The 18812-nt window shown below is 41.7% G+C and overlaps 2 protein-coding genes across 2 annotated transcripts in view; both read left to right on the forward strand.

The window, feature by feature from the left end:
• TIMMDC1 (translocase of inner mitochondrial membrane domain containing 1) overlaps positions 1–18386 on the forward strand; it is a gene marked incomplete at both ends in the record, with an annotated part of 29378 nt that extends 10992 nt beyond the window's left edge. Inside the window, 4 exons of the mRNA XM_080696368.1 lie at positions 137–204; positions 10401–10479; positions 15176–15286; positions 18236–18386. Of these exons, the coding sequence (XP_080552494.1) occupies positions 137–204; positions 10401–10479; positions 15176–15286; positions 18236–18386 (409 nt within the window). The remainder of the gene's footprint in view (positions 1–136; positions 205–10400; positions 10480–15175; positions 15287–18235) is intronic.
• LOC308263373 (small ribosomal subunit protein uS13-like) lies at positions 7732–8190 on the forward strand (the record flags this gene model as incomplete). Its single annotated transcript, XM_080696369.1, has 1 exon — positions 7732–8190. One exon carries the CDS (start codon positions 7732–7734, stop codon positions 8188–8190), a length of 459 nt encoding a protein of 152 aa, XP_080552495.1.
• Positions 18387–18812: the final 426 nt, after the last annotated feature.

Here is an 18812-nt window from a genome sequence, read left to right on the forward strand (position 1 = left end):
AAAGAAAGAAAGAAAGAAAGAAAGAAAGAAAGAAAGAAAGAAAGAGAAAGAAAAGAAGAGAAGAGAAAATAGTAGTCAAGAGATAAATGGGATATGCTTTGAATCATTTGTTTTCTTTTTCTGCCTTTCCTTCCAGCACAGTGCACACCGGACTAAATGTGTACAGAAATAAGAATGCCCTGAGCCATTTTGTCATTGCAGGAGGTAAGACATTTTTGTTCTTATTTTCATTTTTCAGTCTTAAATATGGCTTAGAAAATATGTAAGAACTTATAAATCACAATTACTGAATTCTTTGGTTGGCTTTGCATTGAATTTCATTTAGTAATCATGCAAAACATATTTACAGAAAGAATCACATTCGGCCCTTGGTTTATTTAGTAAATAAAGCAGACAAGATCCTTGCTCTTACTGAATTCCAGAGTCTAATGAAAGTGGGGGAGAAACAGGTTCCAAAGATAGTAAGTAACAAATGCCTGGGGCAAGGGGATCTAAAGTGGACCAGGTAAGCTGGGCGTGGTGGCACGTGCGTGCTTGAATCCCATTGTTTGAGAGGCTGAGATAGGAGGATCTGGGTTTGCGGCCAGCCTTAGCTACTTAGTGAGGCCCTTTACAATTCAGTGAGACCCTGTTTCAAAATAAAGAATAAAAACTAGAGCTGGGAATGTAGCTTGGGGGTAGAATGCCCCTGTGTCCCATCCCCAGTACCACATAAATAAAGTGGACTGGGTAGTCAGGGAAGGCCTTTCTGAGTGACATTTAAGCTGACACTGGAGAGTAAGAAGAGCAACATGTGCAGAGAAGAGTGGACCAGGCAGTGGGAGTATCTAGGAGGAAGGCTCTGTGACAAGAAATGTCATCAAACGGGGGTCACTGTGGCTCAGACCTAAGGAAGGGAAGAGCGGCTTAAGATAAGGTGGTGACGCGAAGTAGCAAGGGACCAGATTTTTCATGCTAATAGTTAGGATGTGTGTGTGTGTGTGTGTGTGTGTGTGTGTGTGTGTGTTACTTGAAATTGAACCCAGGGATGCTCTACCTCTGAGCTATACCTCTAGCCCTTTTTTTTTGTTTTGTTTTGATTTTTGAAATAGGGTCTTGGTAGGTTGTTGAGTCTCCCTATGTTGCTGAGGCTGTCCTTGAACCTGCTATCCTCCTGTCTCAGCCTCTCAAGTACTGGGATTATAGGCATGTGTCCCCATGCTCAGCTTGACCATAACATTTTTTTTGTTGTTGAGTTTTTTTTTGTTTTTTGTTTTTTGGTTTTTTTTTTTTTTGGTGGTACTGGGGTTCCTGGAAACCCTTCTACCTCCGGGCTACACTCTCAGACCTATTTTATACTTTTATTTGGAAACAGGGTCTCTTAAGCCAGCATGGCTGGCTTCAGACCTGCGCGATCCTTCTGTCTCCGCCTCCCAAGTGTGGGGATTACAAGTGTGCAAACCACGCCCAGCAGCCATAACATTTTAGTAGAAACATTTTAAAATAAAAAACTAGAAAGAGGCATTAATAACAGTACAGCAGCTAGAATGTACCCTTTTAAGTTTTCTCTAGGTTCAAACCAATCTCTTCCTTCTTCCATTTTCTTACTTGCTCTTGCTGTTATATTCTCTGCCACCTACCCTGGGAAGTGCCCAAGTCAGAAGCCAAGGGATGATACCATCCTGTACTTTATTTTTCTCTTTTCAAACTTACGGTCTGATTAATTTTACTCCTTAAGTAGATGTAGACTCTCTTTCTCTTTATTCCCACTGCTAGACTATCACATCTTCCCTATTTCTTTGTGTGTGTATGTGGGGGGATTGAACCCAAAGGCTATACCCTCAGCCCTATTTTATTTTTTATTTTGAACTAGTTGCAGAGGGCCTCACTAAGTAGCTAAAGCTGGCTGTGAAACCGTGGTCCTCCTGTCTCAGTCTCCCAAATCCTGGGAATACAAGTGTGTGCTTCTACTCCCAATACACCTTCCTTATTTATTTATTTATTTATTTATTGTATTTATTTATTTATTTATTTTGCAGTATTGGGGATTGAACTCAGGGGCATTCTACCTCTGAGCTATACCTCCAGTCCTACTTTTTATTGTTTATTTGAAACAGGGTCTCACTAAGTTGCGGAGGGCCTCACTAAGTAGTTGAGGCTAGTAGAGTACTTGTGATCCTCCTATCTCAGCCTCCCAGACTGGGATTACAAGCGTGTGTCACCTCACCTGGCTTCACCTTCCCTATTTCTAATCTTGGTGTGCTCCACCTTCACTCTTAGTATTTTGTTCTGTTTTGTGGTACTAGGGATGGAACCCCATGACTTTCTACCTCTGGGCTATACTTCCAGATCTATTTTATGTTTTATTTACAGGGTCTCACTAAGTTGCTGAGAGCCTCACTAAATTGCTGAGGCTGGCTTCGAACCTGTGCAATCCTCCTTTCTCAGCCTTCCAAATACTGAGGTTACAAGCGGGTACCACCACGCCTGGCACTCTTAGTGTTTTGAAATATGTGATTTTAACACTTTCTCTTTGAAATTCTTCTGAAATTTTCCATCACTTTAATGTCAATTATTTTTTTTTTAATTTTTTAAAAAAAATTAAAAATTTTTTGTGTGTGCTGGGCATGGTGGCACATGCTTGTAATCTCAGTACTTGGGAGGCTGAGACAGGAAGATTGCACAGGTCAAAGCCAGCCTCAGCTACTTAGTGAGACTGTCAGCAACTTAGACCCTGTTTCCAAATAAAATATAAAATAGGTCTAGGAGTGTAGCCCAGAGGTAGAAGGCCTCCGGGTTCTAACCTCAGTACCAAAAAAAAAAAAAAATAAAAAAAAAATAAAATAAAATAAAATTATGGTGCTAGGGATTGAACCCAGGGGCATTCTACCTCTAAGCTACACCCCCAGCCCTATTTTTGTTTGTTTGTTTTAAATCATTTTATTTTTAAAACAGGGTCTCACTGAATTGCAAAGTGCCTCACTAAGTAGCTGAGGCTGTCTGCGATCCTCCGGTCTCCGCCTCCCGAATGCTAGGATTACAAGAGTGCACCACCATGCCTGACTGTTCCAGCCTTGTTTTTTATTCTTTCTTTCTTTCTTTCTTTCTTTCTTTCTTTCTTTCTTTCTTTCCTTCCTTCCTTCCTTCCTTCCTTCCTTCCTTCTTTCTTCTTTCTTCTTTCTTCTTTCTTCTTTCTTATTATGTGATACTAGGGATGGAACCCAGGGGCATTCTACCTCTGAGGTACATCCCCAGCCCAATTTTTTATTCTTTTTTTGGTGGTACTGGGGATGGAACCCAGGGGCCTTCTACCTCTGGGCTACAGGGTCTCACTAAGTTGCTGAGGCTAGCTTTGAGCCTGTGCAATCCTCCTGTCTCAGCCTCCCGAGCGCTGGTATTACAAGTGTGCACTACCACGCCCAGTTTATTCTTTTTTTAAATTTTTTTTAAATTTTTTAATTTTTTTGGTGGTATTGGGGTTCCTGGAAGCCCTTCTACCTCTGGGCTACACTCCCAGACCTATTTTATATTTTTATTTGGAAACAGGGTCTCTTAAGCCAGTGAGGCTGGCTCCGAACCAGCACGATCCTCCTGTCTCTGCCTCCCAAGCGCGGGAATTGTAAGCGTGCGCCACCACGCCCGGCTTTTATTCTTTATTTTGAAACAGGGTTTCACTGAGTTGCAAAGGGCCTCACTAAGTAACTGAGGCTATCTGTGAACTGTAAATCTCCTGTTTCAGCCTCCCAAATGCTGGGATTACAAGGGTGTGCCACCACGCCTGGCTTATTATTTTGAAACAGGGTCTCACTGAGTTGCTGAGAGCCTCACTAAGTAGCCGAGGCTGTCCAGGAATCTGGATCCTTCTGTCTAAGCTTCCCAAGTACTGGGATTACAAGCATGCGCCACCACATCTGGCTTAATGTCAGTTCTTGATCTGACCTCTGTACGCTACCATTCTGCTTCAGCCTCATAAATCTCCTTGGATTTCCCAAATCCAGCATAGTCTTGACTTACATGAACTGATTGCTCTTCCTGAATGCCCCTTCCTACTTCTGCAGCTAATTTTGTTCAGCTTCTACTGAACTTTGTCTTTCAATGCCCAAATCATTTGTTAGCCTCAGCTTCCCTAGGAACTCTTTTCTAGCCCTAATTTTTCTATCTTAATTCTGCTTAGGTGTTTTTCCCCTGCGGTCCTATAATTCACCTTAAATCATTTTATAATAGTACTTATAACACCACATGATAGCTGTCAACTTGTTTTGCTTCCCCACTCAACTGACCTGTGATAGAGTAGCGAGGGAGAGAGTCCACATATACTTAGGGACAAAGTATTTGCCTTTCATATTTCAGTCACTAGATGTATAGTCAAATAGAATAGTTGCTTCTTGATTGAATATAAAAACTCTTTGTAAAACAAGAAAATGTTACGGTTGTACAGTACCACTGTGCCGGTGTGAGATGTAACCACAGGTTCTTGTTCTGAGCTATTTTAGAAAAAGAATAGCCCGAACTCTTTTTCTGCTGTAAGCTCAAGCAATTTTATTATTACAAAGACAGGTGTAGGGGAGTAACTTGAAAATATGTTACTGAAGTTTTTGGGTACAGAAGTTTTTATAAAGGATTTTATCCCGGATCTTTGCTTAACCAACCATCTTCCTGACCCGACTAGATCCGCCCTTTCTCTGGGGCAAGTCATTTGATGTGGGTATTCTTTCCTATAGGCCTGCCTTGTCTCCAGTACATACAAGCCTTTTGTTATGCCTCAAAATGTGTTAGTTGATTATCAGAGATCTCTTGAAGGCTTGTAGCATCCTCCCACCAACTTGGGGAATTTTTGCTTGTCTGCTAGAAGTTACTTGCTTTTAAAATTCAGAGGCCCTGGGCTCCTTCTATTTTCTTACTGATCATCCTTGGTGCCAGGAACTCTGCAGGGTCCCTTTCCTGTCTGAGTGCCTGCCCACACCCATGCTGTGGCTTTCTAATACCAAGGATATTTTCAAATACATTTTGAAGCCATCCTCAATACTGGTACTTTAATACCAACGCTATTTTAAAATATATTTTGAAACCCTTTCCCAATACCAGCACAGAAAAGTATACCTGATACAATATAAGTTTTTATTCTGATACAATATAAATTTTTTATTTCAAACCAGCAACCAACATTACACTTAGTGATATAACACTAGAGTAATTTCTCCAAAGGTCAAAAATGTCAGGAATGTTTGTCATCATCATAATTATTTGGCATTGGTCTGAACGTTTGTAAAAATATATTTGACATCTGGAATGGCTGAGTAAGGAACTTGGAAAACCCTTTTTTCTAAAAGCACCAATAAAACTGGATAGCTTTATCAGAAACAACCATTTAAAGATGCTGGAAACTGACCAAGGCACACAACAAATCTAGAAGCATTTATTGAAGGATGTCTACTGAATCTCGGTAAGGACAGTAGTCTGTTGGCACTTCATTGTGACACTGTCCCACCCTGGACTCCAAGCATCCAGAAAGGCAGGGCAGGCTAAGAGGATGAGTAGTTTTGTTACTTATGGGACTAACTCTCTTTGGAGCGGAGCACTGACAATTCCTGGTCTAGGGAAGTTGCTGAAAACATTTGTAAAACAATCAAGCCGGGCGTGGTGGCGCACGCTTGTAATCCCTGCGCTTGGGAGGCAGAGACAGGAGGATCGCGCAGGTTCGAAGCCAGCCGCGCACGCTGGCTTAGGAGACCCTGTTTCCAAATAAAAATGTAAAAATAGGTCTGGGAGTGTAGCCCAGAGGTAGAAGGGCTTCCAGGAACCCCAGTACCACCAAAAAAAAAAAAAAAAACAAGGAATTATAACATCGTACAGCTAGCCTAAGGTGTTTTCTTGTGTGTGTGTATGTGTGGTACTGGGGATGGAACCCAGGAGCATTGTACCTCCAAGTTACATCCCCAGTCCTCTTTTTTAGTCTTTTTTATTTTTATTTTTTTGAAACAGGTCTTCACTGAGTTGCAAAGGGCCTCGCTAAGGAACTCTGCAGGGTCCCTTTCCTATCTGAGAACCGCGATCCTCCAGTCTCTGCTTCCTGAATGCTGGGAATACAAGTGTGCACCACCGCGCTTGGGCAGTTAGCCTAAGGTTTTGATACTGTTTGGGGCCCGCTATAGACCAACAGACCAGGCAGAAGTTTAAAGAAGATATCAATGGAACAACAAAACCAGAGAGCCAGCCAGGTGTAGTGACATGCCTGTAGTCTTGGCTACTCAGGAAGCTGAGACTGGAGAATTGCTTGAGCTCAGGAGTTGCTGGCAAGCCTGGACAACATAGCAAGACCCTGTTGCTTAAAAAACAAAAGCAAGCAAGCAAGCCAAAGAGGGCCAGGATAAGATCATACTTATTCCTGGTATTCCTAAACGTGCACATACATAATGATCCATGTTTACACAGGGGAGACTAATGAAGGCCCTTCCTACCTACTTGTCCTTGGTCATATGTGTCCTTATAAACACAGAAAGTAAGAGCCAGAAAAAATATGTAAAATGACTAAACTTTCAATGTAGTCCCTAAGCCACAAACACATTGGTGAAGAGTAGAAGCCTTACTGGCTTAAGATGTTCAAGCACAACCTCTGATGAATCATTGACTGACTTCTGAATCAATGTGATTTCCAGGAATCCAGAGATAAAGACAAACACTAAGAGCAAGTATCAGTGGCCGTACTCTATAGCAAAATAAACTGCACAGATTTGGTCTAGGCAAGTCACTACCTAAGTAAGAACCACAATAATGCTCCAAGAGGGGCATGTTTCAACTTCAGAGTTGTTGGAAAATATTACTTAAAATGTCCAATTTTTTAGCTGGGCGTGGTGGTGCACACTTGTAATCCCAGCATTCGGGATACTGAGACCGGAGGATTGCAGTTCGCGGACAGCCTCAGCTACTTAATGAGCCCCTCCTCAATTTAGTGAGACCCTGTTTCAAAATAAAGAATAAAAAATAGGGCAGGGCATGTAGCTCAGAGGTCAAATGCCCCTGGGTTTCATCACCAGACCTGCCAAAAAAAATAAATAATTTAAAATGTCTAATTTTTAACAAATACGGCAAAATCACAAGACATTGAAAAACAAGGAAAAAAGCAATGAGAGTTGACTCTGGTGGGGCCTAATGGACATAGCTGACAAATGGCTTGAAATTATGTCAATTAAAAGGATGATGAGCTGGTCCTGGTGGTGCACTCTTGTAATCCCAGTACTTGGGAGGCTGAGACAGGAGGAGGGCAAGAACAAATTCACCGCCAGCCTTAGCAACTTAATGAGGCCTGTTTCAAGATAAAAAATAAAATAGGTTTGGGGGTGTCTCAGAGGTAGAATGCCCCTGAGTTTGATCCCCAGTACCACACATACAAACAAACACACACACAAAGAATGATAGCCAGGTGTGGTGGTGCACACTTGTAATCCCAGTACTTGGAAGGCTGAGACATGAAGTACACAGGTTTGTGGCCAAACTCAGCAACTTAGTGAGGCTATCAGGAACTTAAACAAGGCTATCAGCAACTTAGGGAGAACCTATTTTCAAATAAGAAACAAAAGAGAGCTGCGGGTGTAGCTCAGAGGTAGATGCCCCTAGGTGTCATCCCAGCAACTTAAAGAAAGAAAGAAAGAAAGAAAGAAAGAAAGAAAGAAAGAGAAAAAAAGCCAGAGCACAGATCATTAAGAAAACATTAGCTTCCACAGGAGGCCTACACGCCGCTGTGTTGCCACCGCCATGTTGCTAGTAATCCCTGAGAAGTTCCAGCACATTCTTCGAGTTCTCAACACCAACATTGATGGGTGGCAGAAAATAGCCTTTGCCATCACCGCCATTAAGGGTGTGGGGCGAAGGTATGCTCACGTGGTGTTGAGGAGAACTGACATCAACCTCACCAAGAGGGCTGGGGAGCTCACGGAGGACAAGGTTGAACGCGTGATCACCATCATGCAGAACCCACGACAGTATAAGATCCCAGACTGGTTCTTAAACAGACAGAAGGACGTGAAGGATGGGAAATACAGCCAGGTCCTGGCCAATGGTCTGGACAACAAGCTCTGCGAGGACCTGGAGCGGCTCAAGAAGATCAGAGCCCACTGGGGGCTGTGCCACTTCTGGGGCCTTCGCGTCCGAGGCCAGCACACCAAGACCACGGGCCGCCGGGGCCACACCGTGGGTGTGTCCAAGAAGAAATGAGTCTGTGGGCCGCGCCTCTAAATAAATAGTTTATATACTGGAAAAGAAGAAAACATTAATAAATTGTATTTCATCAAAATTTAAAATTTTACATTTTAAAAGAAATGTATTAAGAAAATGAAAAACAAGCATAGTGGCGCACGCTTGTAATCCCAGTGCTTGGGAGGCTGAGACAGGAGGATTGTGCAGGTTCGAAGTCAGTCTTAGCTACTTAGTAAGGCTTTCAACAACTTAGTGAGATCCTTATCTCAACATCAATGAGATAATGTTTTGTACTCACTTAAAAAAACAAGTGTTGGTGAGGATGCTGTAAAACCATATCCTGCTTTGTTTGTGGCAATGTAAATTGGTACAATCACTTTGGAACAGAGATTAGTGGTTCCTTAAAAAGGTAAGCAAATAAGCTGGGCATGGTGGCGCACATTTAAAATCCCAGTACTTGGGAGGCTGAGACATGAGGATCTGGATTCGCAGCCAGCCTTAACTACTTAGTGAGCTCCTGTTTCAAAATGAAGAATAAAAAATTGGGCTGGGGGAGTAGCTCAGAGATAGAATGCCCCTGGGTTCAATCATCAGTACCGCAGAAAAAAAACCCAAACAAACAAAAAAAACCTAAGCATAATTTGCCATGTAAGTCAGCAATTTCACTCCTAAGAATCTACTCAAGTAGAATGAACACATTCACACAAAGACTTATATGTGAATTTTTATAGTACCATTGTTCTGAACAGCCTCAAACTGGAAACAACCCATATGTTTATCAGCTAGTGAATGAGTAAACAAAATAAGGTATATTTACTCAATTTAAAAAAAATGTTTTTTTGCAGTACTGGGGATTAAACCTAGAGGTATTCTACCTCCAAGTTATACCCCCAGTCCTATTTTTTATTCTTTCTTTTGAAACAGGGTCTCACTAAGCTGTGGAGGGCCTCACTTAGTAGCTGGGGCTGGTTGACAACCTGTGATCCTCTTGTCTCAGCCTCCCAAGTACTGGAATTACAAGCTTACTTGACCACACCCTGCTCCCAATGGAATATTTTAACCAATAAAAAGGATCAAAGAACTGATATATGCTACTACATGAATAAACTTCACCTTGATAAGTGAAAGAAGCCAAACACACAAGACTTCATAACGCACAATTCTGTTAATTTGAAATATCCAGAGCAGGGAAATCTTTCAGCTAGTGCTAGGTGGTGTGGCCTATGCCTGTAATCCCAGTATTTGGGAGGCTAAGACCGGGAGAATTGCAGGTTGGAAACCAACCTCAGCAACCTAGTGAGATCCTTTCAAAACAAACAAAGTTTAGGGCCTAGAGTGTAGCTTGGAGATAGAATGCCCCTGGGTTGATTCCCCAGCACAACCCCCCCCCAGGATATATAATATTTAAATGAAAATATAAACCTGAAATGTTATTCTTTGTAAAATGTACCCTAGATGTATCAGTTCCATTGTGCATGAAGCAAGAGGAAAATGAATGAGTAGCATGGGTATGCAGTCCCAGTGGAAAAGCAGAGGTGTAGCCCTCACATCACCCACCAGGGGGTGTTGTAGGCCAAATGCTTTTCTGGTTGGCCTGAGCTCTGGTTGCAGCAGCAGAGAGAGAGAGAAAGGCTCGTGAAGGCATAAACTGCCGAGGGCTTTTTAAATTTTTGTGAAGTTTTCCTTGAAGATTGAAATAAGAGAGATAGTTGGGAATAACTTGTACATTTTTAAAGAAAAATTGGGGAAAAATCAGCAGAATGAGGAAATTAGATGCCTAGAACAGACAGGATTTATTTTTGTAAAAGGGACATTTCTTTCTTTGAATCTGGAGGGGAGGTGGGAAGGTACCATATGGGCTATACTCTGTAGTACTACTACTATTTATCTGTAGTGGCATATTAATGGTGGATTCAGAAAGCTCACTCAGGAGTGTGTTATTGAAAAAAATTAAAAATAGAATTCTTGTATTTAAAGATTATTAAAGCTGGGAATGGTGATTCATGCCTGTAATACCAAGTACTTGAGAGGCTTAGACAAGAATTTTGCAGGTTTATGGATAGTTTCATCAGCTTAGCGAGGCCTTCCACACTTAGTGAAATTCTTTAAAAATAAAAAATAAGATAGGGCTAGGGACATATCTCAGATCTAGAATGCCTCTGGGTTTGACCACTAGTACCACACACAAAAAAGATTATTAAATATTACTCTTTTTTCTTTTTAATTAGCTGTCACAGGAGGTCTTTTCAGAATTAACTTAGGTATGGGAGGCCTGGTGGCTGGTGGCATAATTGGAGCCTTGTTGGGGTAAGTGAAAACATAGTTTGATTATAAATTGGTAAAACTTTTAAACTTTCATTAATGCTTTGCCTATTAAAATAATCATTTCCACATTAAGATGTATTACAACAACCAGGCATGGTGGTGCACGCTTGTAATCCCAGCATTCGGGAGGCTGAGACCAGAGGATCGCGGTTCGCGGACAGCCTCAGCTACTTAGGCCCTTTGCAACTTAGTGAGACCCTGTTTCAAAATAAAGAATAGGGCAGGGGGTATTGCTCAGAGGTCAAATACCCCTGGGTTCCATCCCCAAACCCACACACACAAAGAAAAGATGTATAGCAACAATGAACCAATAAAAATATTTACTTAAAAATTATCATGTAGCTGGGCATGGTGGCGCACGCTTGTAATCCCGCACTTGGGAGGCAGAGACAGGAGGATCGCACAGGTTTGAAGCCAGCCGTGCTGGCTTAAGAGACCCTGTTTCCAAAAATAAAAATAGGTCTGGGAGTGTAGCCCAGAGGTAGAAGGGCTTCCAGGAACCCCAGTACCACTAAAAAAAAAAAAAAAAAAAAAAAAATCATTCATTTCCAAAGAACATATTTAATTCAGAGTATATTATAGATCTCTGGCCTTATACTGAGAATACTGCACGTGTGTGTGTGTGTGTGTGTGTGTGTGTGTGTGTGTGTGTTGAACCCAGGGGCATTCTACCTCCAAGCTACATTCCCAGCCTTATCTTATTTTTGTTTTGAAATAGGGTCTTTTTAAGGACTTTGAGGTGTGTCATTGGGTTATTTATTTAGTGATTTCTGTTCTTCTTATGTGGGCACTCATTACTATGAATTTTCCTCTTAGTACTGCCTTCAAGGTGTCCCAGAGGTTTGATAAGTTGTGTTTCTATTTTCATTTGTTTCTAGGGTTTTTTTAAATTTCTCCTCCTACATTTTCAGTGACCTATTCCTCGTTCAGCATTGTGGTTAGTTTCCACGTGTTTATGTGGTTACTCTGGGTCTTCTTATAGTTGATTTCTAGTTTCATTCCATTGTCATCTGAAAAGATCCAGGGGAGTATGTCACATTTTTTGAATTTGCTAGTGCTCACTTTGTGGCCCAGGTTGTGGTCTGTTTTGGAGAAGGTTCTATGAGCATCTGAGAAAAAGGTGAACTTAGCTGTAGTTGGGTGTTAAATTTTGTATGGGTATTTTTTTAGGTCTGAGGCATCTTTTTTGACCTTTTGTCTAGAGGATCAGTCTAGCGGTAAGAGAGGAGTGTTGACGTCTTCCAGTATTATTGTATTGGGATCTATGTGTGACTTAATGTCACAAAGAATTTGTTTTTTGAAAATGGCTGCACCTATGTTTGGGGAATGAATGTTAACTATCATTTTCTCTTGCTGGATTGTTCCTTTACCAGTAAAAAGTGACCTACTTTGGCTCTTCTGATAAGCTTGGGCTTGAAATCTAATTTGTCTGATATCATAGTTGCTACTCCTGCTTGTCTTCAAGTTCCATTAGCATGGATTACCTTGCTGCAACCCTTCATCTTTAGTTTGTATCATTATTTGTAAGGTATGTTTCTTACAGGCAGCATATAGATGGATTCTGTTTATTTTGTTTTGTTTTTGCGGTACTGGGGATGGAACCCAGAGCCATTCTATCTCTGAGCTAATGCCCAGCCCTATTTTTTATTTTTTATTTTGAAACAAGTTCTCATCGAGTTGCAAAGGGTCTCACTAAGTAACTGAGGCTGTCTACGAACCACAATCCTCCTGTCTCAGCCTCCCAAATCCTGCGATTACAAGGGTGTGCCACCATGCCTGGCTGGATTCTAGTTTTTAATCCATTTTGCCACCTTATGTCTTTTGATTGGGGAGTTGAGGCTGTTTATGTTCAGCATGATTATTGAGGGCTGAGTTTTAATTCCTAAGATTTTGCAGTTAACTTCTGTTTAAGATAGTGTTTGTTCTTTTTAGCTTAGTTGTTGATATGATGGAAATTGTTGTTTCTCTGTTTTTGGCATTTATTACTTATTTCTTATTTGCTCTTAATCTCGTTGAGTATGTTCCTAGTGCTGGTTTAGAAGACATAATTTTTTTTAGCTTCTATTTGTCGTGGAAGATTTTTATTCCCCCATTAATTCTGAGAGATAGTTTCGTTGGGTAGGAAATTTTTGGCTCTAAATTGTTTTCTTGCAGAGTTTGGACTATGTTGCTCCAGCTCCTTTTGGCTTTCGTGACTTGATTTGGGAAATCTAGAGTAAAGGTTTTAATTGGTTTGTCTCTGAATGTCACTTATCTTTTGCTTTTGTTGCCTTTAAGATTCTTTGGCCAGGCGTGGTGGTACATGCTTGTAATCCCAGCATATGGGAGGTGGAGACCAGGAGGATTGGGGTTCATTGCCAGTCCCGGAGGTAGAATGCCCCTGAGTTCCATCCCCAGTACATCAAAAACAAGAAAAAGAAAAAAAAAAAAGATTCTCTCTCTGGTTTCTACATTAGTCAGCTTGAGTATTATATGGCATGGTGAGCCTTTTATCTGATATTGTCTAAAAGAGGTTCTATACGTTTCCTGTACTTGTGTATCAACCTCTTTCTCTGTGTTTGGAAAATTTTCTGATATTATTTCTTTGAAGAGATTATTGATCCTGCATCTTCGCAGGAGAAACCAGCCGCTTGCAAATCTGATGCGCTGCAGCCCCTTACTTCGTTTCAAGTCACTGGCTTTTTTGCTGGGGATTTCTGGAGGCAGGGTGCCGGCAGTCCCAGTGCAGTGAAGCTAGATGACGCTGCCATGGCTACAACTGTTGGAGACAGGCAGGATACTTTTCTGCTCTCTTTCTTCTCTTCTAGTTTTGTTTCCTTCGCCTTTCAATTCTCCTTGCTCTGTTCAAATTTATGCTGGTTTCTTTCTTTTGTCAAGACACTTGTTTTCATGGCAATAAAGATCAAGTGTCAGCAGGAATGATATGTGCTGCTTCCCTTGGTTGCCATCTTTCTGGAAATGGCATTCTACTTCTGAACTATACTCAAGCCTTCCTTGTCTGTCTGTCTACCAACCTACCTACCTATTGTGTGTGTGTGTGTGTGTGTGTGGTGTGTGTGTGTGTGTGTGTGTGTGTGTGTGTGTGTGTGTGTGTATAGTACTGCGGATTGAAAACCCAGGAGCATTCTACCTTCAAGCTACCTTCCCGGTCCTTTTTATTACCCTTTTTTTTTTTTTCCAGTACTGAAGATTGAAACTAGAGGCATTCTACCTCTGAGCTCCTAGCCCTATTTTTTATTCTTTATTTTGGGACAGAGTCTCACTAAGTTTTAGAGGGCCTTACTGTTTAGCTGGCCATGAACCTGTGGTCTTTATGTCTCAACCTCCCAAGTACTGGGATTACAAGTGTGCATCACCACGCCTGGCTTCATTGTTATTTTGAAACTGGATCTCACTAAGTTGCTGAGGCTGGCCTCGAACCTATGATTCTCTTGTCTCAGTATCCTAAGTACTAGAATTACAGGCATGTGACACCACATTCACTTTATTTTTTATTTTGAATCAGAGTCTTACTGAGTTAGAGAGGGGCTTGCCAAGTTGCTATGGTTGGCCATAAACCTGCAATCCTCCTGTCTCAACCTCCCAATTACTGGAATTACAGACATGTGTCACCATGGCCTGACTATGCAGAACTCTTGAATTTTAAGATGTTTTGGTGGCTCCACTGTTGAAAGCCAATAGCATCCTTCTCTCAGTGAAAGATATCTTCCACATTTACTGATCTCTAGTGGGGTCTGAACTAGTGATCTGAACTAGTAATCTTTTTTTCTGAAAAACTTTCAGTTTGGAGTTGCTTACTAGAACAGATCATTAATACATATTTTCATAGCTAGAAATGGTGGCACATGCTTGTAATCCCAGTACTTGGGAGTTGATTCTGAGACAGGAGAATTGCAAGTTTGTGGCCAGCCTTAGCTACTTAGGCCCTTCAAAATTTAGTGAGACCTTGTTTCAAAAATAAAGAATAAAAAATAGAGGTGGGGGCCCCAAGTGAATATATGCCATTGTCAACATGATTCACACTATGATATGAGACTATAGTGCACCAGTAAAAAATAAAAATGGAAAAGTCAGGCACGGTGCCGCACACTTGTAATCCCAGCATTCGGGAGGCTGAGACAGGAAGATCTTGGTTCGCAGACAGCCTCAGCTACTTAATGAAGCTCTTTGCAACTTAGTGAGACCTTGTTTCAAAATAATAAAAAATAGGGCTGAGGGTGTAGCTTTGAAGTGGAATGCCCCTGGGTTCTATCCCCAGTACTGCAAAAATAAATAAATAAAAATAAAAAATAAACAGTAGAGCTGGGGATGAGCTCAGAGGTGTAATGCTCCTGGATTCAATCCCCAGTACTGCAAATAACAAAAGTAAGTGTGTGTGTGTGTGTGTGTGTATTTTCCCTCTTGGTGTTAATTTCTTATTCATGATAAAAAAAAAAACAGTCAATTTCTAGAGCTTTATTTTTTAGTACCAGTTAATTTTAGGAAATTTCAATGATTGTGTTTCTTTGTTGTTCAGTCTAGGAAGGAAATTGTCTCAATATTATTTTCTCTCTTCAACAAAGATACTTTACTCGTCAAGTGTTCTTGTGGCTGCTGGTGAACAGTGGCTCAGCGTTGCTGCTTAGCAGTCCTGGCACCTGGGGACTTTTCTCCCTAAGCTTTCTCTCTTCCCCCTCAGCACTCCTGTCGGAGGCCTGTTGATGATGCTGCAGAAGTACTATGGCGAGACTGTTCAGGAGAGGAAACAGAAGGATCGAAAGGCACTCCATGAGCTGAAGCTGGAAGAATGGTACGGAACATGGGAAGCCCGAGGGCTCTGGCTCTCCTCGCTGCACCCTTAGTTGCTGGTGCTCTGCTAACCCAAGTACTCGAAATGGCCACTTGCTCAAAGAAGAGCTTACTTGCACTGAGTCCTTTAATGCACACACTTCATGATCTCATAATCTACTTAAAGAGGACGGAAGAGCTGGGCGTGGTGGCACACGCCTATAATCCCAGGATTTGGGAGACTGAGACAGGAGAATTGCAGGTTTGTGGTCATCCTCAGCAATATAGCAAGAACTTCCTCAACTTAGTGAGGAGACAAAAAATAATAGGGCTGGGAATGCAGCTCCGAGGTGGAGTGTCTCAGGGTTCAATCTCCAGTACCATACACAGAAACAGAGACAGAGTAAATGGAAGAGCCAGGTACAGTAGCACATACCTGTAATCCTAGGACACAGGAGGCTGAAACATAAGGATTGCAGGTTCCAGGCCAATCTCAGCAACTTAGCAAGGCCCTATTTCAAAATAAAAATACAGAAAGGGCTAGCTCACAGATAGAATGCCCCTCAGTTCAATCCCTAGTACCACACACACACTAAAGGAACACATTAGCTTCTTCCCAATTTTCTAGGTGTCACAAGGGACTTCTTTTTTGAAAAGGAAGCTTTGAGAAGATTAGAAATGGAAGGTATGTTGAGTATATTACTCTGATATAGGATGTTATTGGAAGAATTAACATTTGGAGAAGTATAAACAAATAGTAACTATATTACAGTAAGGAAAAGAAATGAGAAGAAACTATAGAAGTTGATTCATGATTTAGAGATGGAAAGGCTTAAGAATGGGTAAAAGCAAAGCTTGGATTAATCACAAAAGAATACTTTACCAAGTAGAAATAGTTAAAATGCATGGCTTATCATAGAAATATCACACATAGAAACACACACAGATATTTCTAAGGAGAGTTAGTTTAATGTGTTAGTTTACTTTCTGTGTGTCTGTTTCTTTACTAGAAAAATTTTTAAAAATAAAAAAATTGCCTTAGCAGAAAGTAGGGCAAACTAACTATAGAGATGTGGAAGAAGAAATGGCCAAATCTGGGCGAACTGAGTTGAGACGAAAGTTACAGGTGTCCTTGTTAATCCCTTAGAGAAATGAATGCTAGTACTTGATTTAGAAAAGAACTGATCAAGCTGGGTACATGCTTGTAATCTCAGCATTTGAGAGGCTGAGACAGGAGGATCACGGCTCACTTCCAGCCTCAGCTACTTGGTGAGGGCTTTTGCTACTCGGTGAGACCCTGTTTCAAAAATAAAGAATAAAAAATAGGGCTGGTATTATAGCTTGAAGGTAGAATGTCCCTGAGTTCCACCCCCAGTACCACAAAAATAAATAAATAAATAAATAAATAAATAAATAAATAAATAAATAAGAGAGAGAGAGAGAGAAAAAAAAAAAAAGAAAGAGAGAAAAGAACTTAGCAAGTGGTCATGGCGGTGTGTTCCTGTCATACAAGTGCTTGGGAGTCTGAGACAGGAGTGTCACAGGATCGAGGTCAACCTTGTCAGTTTAATGAGATCCTCAGCAGCTTAGCAAAACTGTGTTTCAAAATTAAAAGGGAAAAAAAAGTGCCTGAGTGCTGGATGTGTAGCTCAGCAGTATAATTATGCCTCCGGGTTCAGTCCACAATACCCCCCCCCCCCCCAAAAAGAGCTAATTTATTATTTGGAAATTAGATTCTCACTCTTTATAAATACATGTTGCCCCATCTGGATTTTCTGTCACCATTGGTATAGTCTATGTCCGGTTCCTACAGGGTCTGTTGAGGAAGTTTGCAGGGTTGTTGTGTACTCACATCCAGAGAGCAAGAGGACATCCCAGCTTGGAGACCTACACATTGGTACAGGATGTGTCCTCTCCCACACATCACCCCTGTGAGGATTCTGGGACTCAGTGTTCTGGAATATCTTAGGGATCAGAGTTGCTGCCGTTATTACTGGAGTCCCTGGAGAAGGCCTGGCATCAGTGACCCCAAAAGACCAGGCTGGGCCACCCATACCCTTGTGTTAATCAAGAGACAAACCGTGGCAGTGGGCAGGAAAGGGGCTTTAAATCAGCATGGTCGGGCCGGGGAGAGCAGTTACAGGGGCACAGTGACCAAAGACCTGTCTTCCAGGGATGCGCAGACACTTTATGCTTTTATAGAAAAGGGGAACAAATGCCAGATTTGGGCCCACATGGCTGGGGGTTGTGTAGTTGGCAGAGTAAGTTGTTCCCATCAGGCCACGGTCTGGCTGGTCATTTTCTCAGGTCTGGGTCTGTGAGGCTCCAGGAAAGTCATCATCGCTTAGGGGAGTGGTTCAGGTCTCATGGTGAGATGATTGATCCTGCTTAGCGACAGCCTCAGTTCTGTCGTGGAGTAGTTAACTTCTGCTTAGGGAGAAGCATCATGGCTGATATGTTTTGTGAAGCTCTTAGTTTTGGGGGGGTTGTTTCCCTCTAAAGATCCCTATAGTTCCTGCAGTCCAAGGTAACTGTAGAAGAGAATGGCCCAGAAGGAAAAGAAATTCACAAAGGCAAATGGAGTCAGAGAGGGAAAATAATGTAGTTAGGTTAGCGACTGCGCCTTCCTTAACCATGACAGCATCCATTTTGGTCATGGTTGGCTTGTGTGAGTGGATCAGGCAAGTAGACAGAAGAAAGTCTTGGGATTTGAAGTGCAAGGAGCAGTGTTTGCTTATAAGATGTCAGAACAGAGCAGGAGAGCAAGACAGGTCATTAGAAAGGGTCTTGCTAAGTTGCCGTGGCTGGCTTTGAACCTGTAATCCTTTTGTCTCAGCCTCTCAAGTACTGTGATTATAGGCATGTGCCACCATGCTGAGTGAGTGACACGCCCTCTTTTTGTTTTAAATCTCTGCAAGAGGTAAAGAAGTGGAGCAGAACTTGATAGACTCTTTTCACTCTTTGATTACAGGAAAGCCAGGCTGCAAGTTACTGAGCTTGTCCCTGAGGAGATTGAAAGTAGTTTACAGAACAATCAGTCTGTGGAGGATATGAAGAAAATTGAAGCACTGCTGAACCTCCCCAGAAACCCTTCATCACCAGATAGACTTGAAAAGGACTGAGATGCTCTGGACTGCAAGCTCACAGGAGAGTCGGAGAGCTGTGTCGCAGAACACCAGTGCCAGGCCTCGCTGGCCAGCCTCTGACGCTGCAGGGCTGGCACCGGTGGTGGCAGGAACGTGTTCTTTTTTTAAAAAAACAAGAACTGGGCTATTATACTTTCATTTTACTTATCCTTAATTGTAAACATGTACTTACATCTATATTGATCAACTGATTGGTCTGATATTTCTTTACTCTGGGTTTTACAAAAGTAAGTGAAACATTCCTCAAAGAGCTGGGTATAGCGGCGTACTCTTGTAATTCCAGTACTTGGGAGGCTGACATATAAGGATCATAGGTTCGAAGAAAGCCTCAGCTACTTAATGGCACCTACCTTAACTTAGTGAGACCCTATTTCAAAATAAAGAGTAAAAAATAGGGCTAGG

Source organism: Muscardinus avellanarius (assembly GCF_963383645.1).
Source record: "Muscardinus avellanarius genome assembly, chromosome: 5".
In the NCBI taxonomy this organism is placed as follows: Eukaryota; Metazoa; Chordata; class Mammalia; order Rodentia; family Gliridae; genus Muscardinus; species Muscardinus avellanarius.